At 44.4% G+C, this 11,636-nt stretch overlaps 1 protein-coding gene across 1 annotated transcript; it reads right to left on the reverse strand.

Annotated features, from left to right (window-relative positions):
- Window positions 1-11,303: 11,303 nt before the first annotated feature.
- fez1 (fasciculation and elongation protein zeta 1 (zygin I)) lies at window positions 11,304-11,636 on the reverse strand (the record flags this gene model as incomplete). Its single annotated transcript, XM_083909933.1, has 1 exon — window positions 11,304-11,636. The coding sequence occupies one exon, from the start codon at window positions 11,634-11,636 to the stop codon at window positions 11,304-11,306; it is 333 nt and encodes a 110-aa protein (XP_083766059.1).

Genomic DNA, 11,636 nt, shown 5'->3' on the forward strand with positions numbered 1-11,636 from the left:
CATCATTCCCAGCACAGTTCTGCCTCCATCAGCAGAGATCATATTACAGTACACACTGTAGGAACATCATCCTCATGTACGTGACCTCAACCGCACGCTGGACTGCTGGAGGAAGTGAGGTGAGGTTGTTTTTGGACCAAACAACTGATCATATAGATACACGCTCCTTATATGTAAATCACATTTTACCTGTTTGTCATTGCCTGTGCTTCCAAATGTCTGTCTGATGCCTGTCTGCAGGATGCTGGACAGTCCTTCCATGCTGAAACGCTGCAGGGTCACACACAAACACAAATACACAGAGCATTATTACAGCGTCACACTATCAATGACTCGTTCCTACGACTGTCTGCCACTGAATCCGGACAGTCGGTCTCAGAGTGCAGTCGCTAACTTCACTCACTTTACGTTTATTGACATTTTTACCGCTTCCAGTGGAGTAAAGAGATTAAAAAACAATGTCAAAAAAACTCATGTCCCCATCGCATCGACGTCTGAGATTGACCGATTGATTCAGAGGCAGCGCCTGTGGAGCTGTCGCTCTCTCTGATGGAAGCGTCGCGAGGAATGTAAACAGGTCGAGATTAATCTCTTCATGCGTGGCCCTAATACTCTTATTAACCTTATAATCGTTGGTTCCTTAATCAAAACAACAGTCATAGTTATAAAAGTGTCTTTGACTGATTTGACTTAAGGATTAACAGTTCCTTTTCTGTATTTTGGCGTAAAACTCTGGATTATGGTGACTGTATTCTTGGCTTCTATGGTCTTTTTGACAAAAGAGACACTAAGTGAAACACTAAATGGACAAAAGTATTGAATTCACATGTTTCAATCAGGCTCTGGGCTCGGCAACTTATAACTTATCTCTAATCAAGGACAATAGTAGTAGTATGATTGTCCCTGAGTGCACAAAGCAAGACAAGTTTTGGTGTAGAAGAACTTGACTGGACCCACACAGAACCCTGACCTAAACCCTGTGAACTGGAACAGAGATTTTGGTCCAACCTCTTTGGAAAAGAAGTTCCAAAAAGAGTGGAAAATACTATATTATACATGTATAGATATTGCTTCAGCATCATTCGGTCATGTGTGCATTCATATTACAGCACTAATGCAGCCACAGGTATCCATGATTTACCAACACTGCTGCTGTGATTTACAGTCCATTAGAGTGTCTCTGTGTTTCTGTATGGGTCACCTGCACTTTAGGATCTTTCCTGGAAGACACTTTAGAAGCTAATGGACCTGAGAGCCATTACGCTAACAGTCAGAAAGAGTAGGAGCAGGAATAATGAATAATGGAGGCGAAAATAAGCATCATTAACTGGACAAATTTGTGGAAAATAACGAGTGAAAGGAGCTAAAATTACAGCACACGCCACCTCTCACCTTGACAGGCATGCTCCCCGTTTTCTCCGTACGCCCCGTGGTGGTGGTTGTGTTCCCTGCGTTGAGTGGCTGCTGCGTGCCTCCTCCCTGCAGACTCATGGCTTTGTCGCGGCGCCTGCGTTTGCTGCTCTCCCGCTGCTCCTTCTGCCTGTTCTGCACCTCCATCAGGGCTGTGATGAACGTGTTCTTCACTTCCTTCTCGAACTCCAGCTCCTCGCGCCGGGCCAGCTGGCTCACCAGCTCCTCCGAGAACTCGCGGATGGCAGCCTCCACCCGGTGTAGCAGCTCCACCAGGGCTGAGCTGGGCATCAGGTCCAGGCCTGCACAGAGGGACAAGCATGGCTGTTATACTGATAATGATGTCATTTGTTCCACTAAGGATATTAAAGTAATTACATGCATATAATCACACAGCTGTCAATGAAAACACATGGCCAAGCGAGATCAGGTTAACAGATAAGCTTTATCTGTCACGTGAGAAAACACAGCAGCTTCACTAGTTACCACTTATACTACGACATAAGATGAGATGGCAAGTGCTGAGGACAGATCCTGATAATGCAGACCCGACATTTTAGTTCCTATTGCTGCGTCGTCAAAATAAAAGCATTCATGTGACAAAACAAACGTTGTCGTGTGTTACTTGTGACGCACATTCACGGAGCTTTTTTCCCTGCTTCATGAGGGGAGGATGCCGGTCAGGCGTGGCAGACCTAAACATCTGGTGGACTCCGCTGTCAGAAAGAGCTTCAACTCCAATCTCCGACAGAGCTTAGACCAAGTCCCAAGGGAGGAAGGAGACATTGGGTACGAATAGACCATGTTTCATGCCTCCATTGTTGAGGAGGCGTGACCAGAGCTGACTGGAGCTGGAGGACTGTCAGGTAGTCGAACCCGACTCAGGATTGGGTCTCTCCTTTTGCGGATGATGATGTCCTGTTTGCTTCATCAGACCATGATATTCCACTCTTGCTGCAGCGGCTCAAAGTGGCTGTGTTGAGAATCAGCGCCTCCAAATCCAAGACAATGGTGGTCTTAGGCCCGGAAAAGGGTGGAATGCCCTCTCCAGGGTCAGCAGTGAGATCCTGCCCCAAGTATCTCAGGGTCTTGTTCATGAGTGAGGGAAGAACGGAACGGGAGATCGGGCAGGCGGATCGGTGCAGCGTCAGCAGTGATGCGGGCTGTCCTGGTGAAGAAGGAGCTGAGCCAAAAGGTGGATCTACGTTCCTACCCTCACTGAGGGTCACCAGCTGTGGGTAGTGACTCAAAGAACAAGATCACGGATACAAGTGCTTGAAATAGGTTCTTTGAGAAGCTTGGTCATCCGGGAGGGGCTCAGAGTAGTAAAGGGAGGAAGAAAGGGGAAGACCCTGGACTCAGGATTCCCTCAGAATCTGGATCAAGTGGGCGAGGAGAGGGAAATCTGGGCTTCTCTGCTCAAGCTACTACCTCAGATAAGCGGTAGAAGATGGATGGATGGATGGATGGATGGATGGATGGATGGATGGATGGATGGATGGATGGATAATGATAATGATACCTTCGTAGGAGCAGTTGTTATTCGAGGCCTCTGACAGCTGCCTGATCTCCTCCAGCAGGGAGGGACTGGTCCTGGAGGAGCAGTGGCTGCTCTCCTCCTCGTCTTCTTCCTCGGTCTCACCAGGGTCTGGAGAGTTCTCCATCATCTCCACTATCTCCTCAATTACCTTAGGAGGGGAGGAGGGAAGATGGAAGGACATAGGGAAATAGGGAAATGAACAGGTGAGTGGTCAGTAGACATCCATTCATTCATTACTGTCCCTGTATCAGTGGAGTAGAGCCTTTAAGAGTGGACTTTGGAGTGGACTGAGTTGGATTTTGGCATCTGTTTAAATGTCAGCCATATGTTAGAGCAACAGTCCAACACTTCACTAGTCATGACAGAGTGATCTTGTAGAAAATAAACTCTTGGTTGTCTAGAAACCTTTTAAGTTTATTACTGATCTGTTGGTGTGTCAGCGTATCCTTGAGTCAGACCAAAATACTGTGGCAGGATGACTAAGTCAAGTGTTTCTGCCAACACCCAGGACAGAACAGAACAGATTACTCTGTGATGGATAAACCCTTTCACAGGACTTTGTCTCTCCAGCTATTTACTGCAGATGACCAGACTTCCTAATGTGCAGCATCGCTTTTATAAATCATCCCCCGTGTTTGTACAAAACACAGCAGCGAAAACACACACACACACACACACACACACACACACACACACACACACACACACACACACACACGCACGCATGCACACACACACACACACGTACCTGATCAGCTGTGATGAGAGGGTCGTCATTCAGGCATTTGGTGTTGTCGTTCTTCTCATTCATCTCCTCCTCATCTTTTTCATGGATCTGCAGAATATTGGAGGAAACATTAGAACCTTTAAATCTTAAAAAAACCCAACTTATTTAATAAATGAAACTTAAGAGTAAAATCTGCTTTTCTGTAGAGGAATACTAAACTACATATGTGAAAGGTTTTGCATTATTAAACACTGTCTGTTCCATCATCTACTCCCTTTGTAGAATCATTTTAATACTTAATACTTGATTAATTAACTTAGTTCCAATAATTCTCCTTCATGTCGTTTTGACAGTGCATTAAACTGAGGACACAAATCCATGTTCGACGGATTAAAGAAAATGTTTAACAGATATTTACGGCGCCCGAAGGATGATCTCTGTCCCTCTGAGGATGAATCTAAATCACGTTGACCACTCCTCTGACATTACTCTAGCGACATCACAGTGTGGAAAGGTCAGCAACGGCCAGTGCCTCGCTTTACGACCGAACATCGATGAAATGAATGTCAATGCCATTTCGTAGTTTCTGCGTTCTGCCAGTCCAGTGAGGTCCAATCGGGAAGTGATGGACAACTTTGTGTACTGGTTTGTTGGAGTGAGGTGGAGCTTCAGGATGGTGGAGCTTGCACAAATCCACCAGGAACTCTGTGGTTCTCCACAGGAGCCGGAGGAGTCAGCTCTTTTCTGTAATCCCACTTTGTGTCTGGCAATGTCTGCGTGGATGTTTTATGTGTCTGTCGTGGTCAGCAACCTTTTCTACACTGTGGTCTCTGCTGGGAGAGTGGCCTGATAGTAACCAACAACAACAGCCAAAACAAAGCAAGATAAGCAGCGGCTCAGTCTTGTATGATGTTGTGATTAAACTGTCTTAAGAGTGGAGCGACAGCCTCAGCATGTATTCGCAGGGAAGAGGCGGCCGTGTTCATCTCAGTCGGCCCGAGACTGTTCTGAAAACCACAGGATGTCCTTCCCCTCTGTGATCGTGGATTATAAAGTTACTGTTGCTGTGTAATTACTGCTACTTGACTCTTTATTTAGTTTACCTTTGGGGATTAAGACTCATCTAATGTTAAATTGCTGTTTCTACACTGCACTCTTAGAAATAAGGGTTCCAAAAGGGTTCTTCTACAAGGGCTGAGATTCTACCTGGAATCATTTGCTTCTGAAAACCCTTTCCCTGAAGATAGTTTGTTTTTCAAGGGTTCTTGGTAACACTTATGGTTCCAGTAAGAATCCAGAGAACCCTTTAAAACGCCTTTCCTGAATAAAGGGGTTTAAAAGGGTTCCAGGTGGAACCGTTATAAAAAGGTTCTACCTGGAGCCAAAAAGGTTTCTCCTATAAGGACAAGCCTTATATGGTTCTACTTAGCACTTTTATTTCTAAGAGTGTACTCCTGCCCAGATTGTTCTATTAAATAAATGGGTAGTAAACAGTTTTCGACTGTAGACGACTGTCGGGAAGCAGATACTTTTCCTACATTTTGGATACGTTATAATGCATTTCCTTTGAGCCATAAACCAAGTCATAAAGTTTCCGTGAGAACCCTGTCCCAGTGGCCAAGAGAATGACTTACAACAAGCTTACAGGGGATCAATATAAATATCATTCCTGCCATCTCTTTACTTGTGTACAGTATTTCCTGTTGACGGATTTCTTGTGCAGATCAGTGGAGGCGAGACAGTTCAGAAAAAAATGATCCACATTAAATACATGGAACAACTTAAGGAGGAGTGTGGGGTGGATGGCCCCCGAAGGAGTGCGAGTCTGGTTAGATTAGCCGGCAGTAAGTTGGACCTGTTCCCTGTGAGGGTTGGGGTCCTGATGATGTTGGTCCTCTTAGCTTCATCAAACCACAACCTCCAGCCCTTGCTGGGAAGGCTTGCAGAGTGTGAGGATCAGCACCTCCAAGTCCAAGGCCATTTGATCTCAGCCGGCAAATGATCGATTGCCCACTCCGGGTAGGGGGTAGAGGTAGAGGTGGAGGAGTTCAAGTATCTCAGGGTCTCGTTCACGAGTGAGGGAAGGATGGATAGGGAGATTGATCAGCCTTAGAGATAGAGTGAGGAGCTTGGACATCCGGGAGGGGCTCAGTAGAACCGCTGATCCTCCACGTCGAGAGGAGCCAGCTGAGGTGGTTACGGTATCTGGTTAGGATGCCTCCTGGATGTCTCCCTGGGAGAGGTGTTACGGGCTTGTCCTTCAAGGAGGAGACCCAGGGGCCAACCCAGGACACATCGGAGGGATTATACCTCTCAGCTGGCCTGGGAACGCCTCGGAATCCCCCCCAAAGGAGCTGGTAGAAGTGGCAAAGGAGAGGGCTGTCTGGGCTTCCTTGATTCTGTCACCCGGACCCGGATAAGCGGAAGGAAACAGAACGGAGCGCAACAGATGTTGCAAAATACAAATAAACATTCACCTTTTTGTGGATTTGTGCATTTCAATCCACTAGATAGTTCTCACTTGAGTTAAATCCCTAGTAAATCACAATATCAAGACACTATCGCATTGTGGTGTCTCTGCCGATTCCCACCACTATGGCCTGTATTGTTTCACATTATTATATATTATATTACTTCACTGTATATATATTATTACATGCAGTATACTATTATATATTAGTCGTGTGGTATAATCTTCTTCCTCTGGAAAGAAAATGTCTGCTCTGGCCTTGACCAGCCTAAATGTGGCCTGGACTGCCTGGAAGTGCCTGCTGTCTGGTTATACTGTATGTGACAGCCAATTAAAGGAAGGAAGGGTGGGGGGAAGAAGATGTCTGCTGAACAGCCGAGTGGTCAAGGCTGGTCAGCCGTGTCTTCCGAGTGTCAGCATGTGATTAAGGCTCCGAGAGTCGACAATACAGGTTGCCGCTTCAGCACGAAAAAGGAAACAAAGAGGGCATTCTACTCATTTGCAGAGCCATCGTCACAAATGCGTCTCGTAGGGATTAACAACCTTTAAAACCAGTAATCGCGTGTTTATATAGTATAATACTGCTAATACTACTGATGTAAGTGTTTTTTGTGTATTAGATCCTACTGATCTACTCTAAAGCACGTAGAAAGAAGTTGAGGACTTGTACCTCGTGGTCAGAAAGGTTGCCGTTGAGTGCCTCAGAGTCTGCGCCGTCCCAAGTAGAGATGTAGTTGTCGGTTAGAGCATCCCACACACTGTAAACATACACACAAACACATACATATACACATTTCACTTGAGAATACCATTATAAACAAGCGTAAAGTCAGAAAAAGAACAATATTTGGCATTAGCATTGAAGGATTTTTAGATTTTCAGCATTTAACAATGTAGTTAGACAGTTAATAACATTATTAGACCAGATTGTGGTGTGTTGTTATGTGTGCCTGCATAATAAGAAATCAGTTTGCCCAGCCCTGTCTTCAGCAGCCTGCAACTAAGTCAATATTTCAGTGCATTGAGTCAATGATGACGCTCAATGTACAGAGCTGGAGGCTGCGGAGGAACAATGCGCAACAGAAAGACAAAATAAAGAAAAAGCATGGCTTACTACTTGTTAAAAGGTGTCCTTAGCAGAGATTTAGATAAAGCTTCTCACATCATTGTGCCACTTGTCTTTAGTTGCAGGGAAGCGAACGTCTGTCTGAGCAGCAGTGACACAAACACACACACAAATAGAGACGAGAAGTCTCCTTTGTCTGGGAGGCTTTTGTGTTTCCTCCTCCTGATTCCAGGCCGAGGTTGGCTCGGTCCGGCTGCCACTGCTCACCAGTGGCACTGCCCACACCCGCTCGCACAGAGGACGCCATTCAGCTCAGCGTTTACCTCATCAGACGTGACTGTGAGCCATGGATGTGAGCACCAGCACAGACACAGGCTAAAAGTTTCAATGCACTGAATCTAAGAATGTAGTAATGAACCAGAACGAGAATAACTATAACATGATCATTTAACTGCAGTTTGAATGAAATCAAATGAGCTGAATTTTTTGAATCCTTGGGTTTAGTAATATTGGCTGGTGCCATAAAGTAGTAACATATTTATTTGGAGTAGGGTTTGAACCTGACTGAGAGAAACTAGTGCACGTTCATGTCCACCTACACCTGCAGTCATGCACCAGCTATTAATGCACAAAGTCTATTACCCCAATAAAATCCATGCATTATTTATTAGGATCATAATTTTAGAGGAAATTGTGTTTACATAGACTATAACTATACATAACCACAGACTACATCCATTGTTATGCAGCCAATGGTTTACAGATGAGTAGTTTAACAGTTTAATTTAGTGTTTTTTAACTGAAAGATTAGGTTACGGTTAAGCAGAGTTTAAAAGGTACAGTGTGTAGAATCTAGGGTGAAATTTGGCAGAAATAAAGATATAAGGAACAGAAAATGACTTCATGTTTTATAAGACAATCACATGATGGTATGAAGTGTTATTTTTTATCACATCAGCCCCAGAGTGTCAACATCTTTGCAGCTGTAGACTTCATCCTCAACAACAAGTGTTGCTGGAAGGTGTGGGTTTATCACCTTGCTATAAAGTCAGACTTGCCCCCATAAACTGTATATAAAAATGGACGTCGTCTTCAGTTGCACAAGCCTATTGATTTGTGATTTGACTGGAGCAATGTCAAGTTTTGATGTCACATATATCCGTCAATGACACAGGTGTTCAAACATATTAATCTATTTACTCCTCAGGAAAGTTTACCGATGTTATAAATCAAGTGAGAATTAGGCCAAATTTCCGAATAACTTCCAACCAGTGGAGTTACACCCTGGTGGCCAATTTCATCCTCATTCCAGGACTTCACTTTTTCAAAGCAGAGCATGAGTCATTGGGCTGTGCTCCACTAAGCAGCAGTTGGCGGAGTTATAAATAGCAGGGCAGGATTCCTCGATTTTAAAATCTTTGTTTTTAATCTCAAAGATGGTGAGATGCTGAATGATGGTAATTTAAATAACAGCTTAGATTAAAATTGACCTCAGTAACAAGGTAAGACACATGTAATATGGTCAAATTTACTAGAACCACCATATATCACCACCGTACAAACAACAACACATGAACAGCACGTGCAGATCTGCGTGATCTCGAGGCAATGTTTGGTCAAGCTCCATTTTACAAAGCTGTCCTGCTGCTTTCGTTGGCCTTCAGCCACTGAACAGAATCACTCTGCCTCATCTCCAAGTGCTTCACTCACTCATGTTCCCGGGTTTAAACTGAAATTAGTGCCGCTGTTTTTCCAACCAAACAATAGATTTAATGTTGTTGGACTTTGAATCCAGGCTTCAATGAACAGACACTGTATGTTTTCCTGTAATCAGCATCACTGCGGTCACTCTATTAATAGCTGATCGCATTCTGTGTGTGTTTGTGTGTGTGTTCTTGTGTGGGCATCTTTGTGAGGACCAAAATAACGTATAAACCATATGGAGTGAGGACATTTTGGCTGATCCTCACACCTAAAGGGGCTTTTTTTGAGGGTTAAGACTTGGTTTTTGGGTAAGAGGTGATGGTTAAGGTTAGGGTAAGGGGATAAGGAAGGCCTTATGGGCAAATGTGTGTGTGTGTTCTTGTATTTGTTACCTATTTAGAACCTTTTATGGCATAAACACAGGAAGAGTGTACACTCTTAGAAATAAGGGTTCCAAGTGTCCTTCGACAAGGGCTTCGGAAAAACCCTTTCGCGAAGAAAGGGTTTTTCAAGGGTTCTTGGTAACACTTATGGTTCCAGTATGAACCATTTTGATCCAGAGAACCCTTTTAAACCCCTTTCCTGAATAAAGGGGTTTAAAAGGGTTCTTGGTGGAACACTCCAAAAGGGTTCTCCTATGAGGACAAGCCGAAGAACCTTATTTGGTCACTTTTATTTCTAAGAGTGTAGTTCAAATGGAGACCAGATCTTGGCACTAATATGGCAGAACCCAAAGTTTAGGGCTATGATATGAATTGTGCATAGGTTAAGGTTAGGGTTAGGCATTAACTAATGATGGTTAAGGGTTAGGGTTAGGGTTAAGTCAATCCTTAAAAGGATAGCTGCATGTGTGTTGAATATCTATTTAGTCACACAGACTGGACTGTTGAGAATTGGGATGAAAAAAGAAGGAACAATGAGACATTGTTCCAGGAACAAAGACTCCGGGAAAGATTAGAATGCATGCTTTTGGACTGGACTATATCTATTCTGCTCCTTTATGTGTGCCATAACATAAGGCATTCGTCACAATATGCAGATTAGTGTGGTACAAACTACCCACCCACAGAAATGTGTGTGTGTGTGTCACACAGTCAGTCAGTCAGAGCATTAGCACAGGCTCGTATTTACCAGCCAATTTCATATTGTCAAGAAAAAAATCATGTGATGCTTTCCCAAACTCTCTCCTCTCACTCTTCTTAATGAGCTATTTTTAGCCAGATTCATATCCAAAAGTGTGATGACGCATGTGTTTCCAAAAAATGTAATAAATAAATAAAACAGAGAGGATAGAAGGGCAGAGGCAGATGCTCCGAGCCAAATCCGACTGAGGTGCACGAAGCTGCACGCTGAATAATTCAACATGCAGGTCGAGCTGAGGAGGGTGGGGCCAGGCGGCTGATTGGCTGGTCGTGTGTGTGATGCCGCAGCCTGTCTGTGTGTGTACATAATCTGGCTTTTGTCACGTATGTCATGCTGGGCAGCTGAGCCACTGTGAGTTTGTGCTGTAATGAGCGAGAATGCAAACGTGTGATTAACATAAAGAGCCCGAAAGATTGGCTTCTACTCTGTGTGCTCGCAGTGTGTCTGTGGTGTTTCATGATGTCACTTTGTGCTCCTATTATTCTGAATTTGTCTTGTTATTTTTCTTCTTCTTCTACTTTCGGCTATAGGTGTCATCATCTCCCTACATCTTGCCCTGTCCCTTGAAGGGTTGATGCACTTACTACATTAATAATTTAAAGAATTAAAACAAGATTTTTCAGCTTCTTAAAGAGGAATATTTTCTGGTTGCTCTTCTTCTAACAAAGAAATCATTAAAACTCAATTGTTTGGGTGTGTGGACAATAGAGTGTAGGTTTGAGAAATCCAGATCAATATTTTTCGGGCCAAACAATTACTCCAGGAATCTACAAATGAATCGATAATGCAAATAATGGTTAGTTGCAGCCTTAATCCCTTATATTGTATGTAAAATGGTACGTCTGTCTCTCTGTTAGTATATGGCTGATCATTCTTCATTGACTTTGTCAGTCAGTGTGTACATTTTTGATGGTCTGGATGTTAAAGTGAGGACCTGATGTCCACAGAACTCTAATACTCTGGGGTTCAACCATCGCTGAAGCCAGAAAGGTAGGGTCTGCACATTTTGCAGTCCACATTTTACGGGAAATCGTCCAAAAGCAGATCACTTGCTAAGTGCATTATCTGAAAATCTGACCAGGGACTTGGCAGGAAAGGTTTAGCCAAACGTCTGCAGCAACTTTTGACATTTGCAGTTTCACAAACAACTCCTCTGGAACGTTTTAGGAACATTATATAGGCTGATGACGGATTCAAGGCCAAGAAAACAGATTTAACATCACACAAAACCAACATTGCCGACTCACTCTTCGTCCTGCAGCTGCTCCTCGTCCTCCTGGTTGTGCGCCTGGTTGCGTATCGGCGCCAGGACCTCCGTCTTGGTGTTGTAGTTGTGGAAGCAGACGTTGAGCTTCTCGTCGAACTCGTTGACCAGGTCCTCCATCGACTTGAAGCTCATCATCTCCGAGAAGTTCTCCAGCTCAGAGAACTCCTCGCGGGTGATGGAGGCGAGCGGGACGGCGGTGGAGGTGGTGGAGTAGGAGGAGTGATCCGGGGACGGAGGGTCCAGCTCGTCCATGCGACACGGCCGCAGATCCTCGAACTCCTCGTCCAAACACACGAGAGGGGCTTCCAT

This window comes from Microchirus variegatus (assembly GCF_963457635.1).
Source record: "Microchirus variegatus genome assembly, chromosome: 2".
Classification (NCBI taxonomy): Eukaryota; Metazoa; Chordata; class Actinopteri; order Pleuronectiformes; family Soleidae; genus Microchirus; species Microchirus variegatus.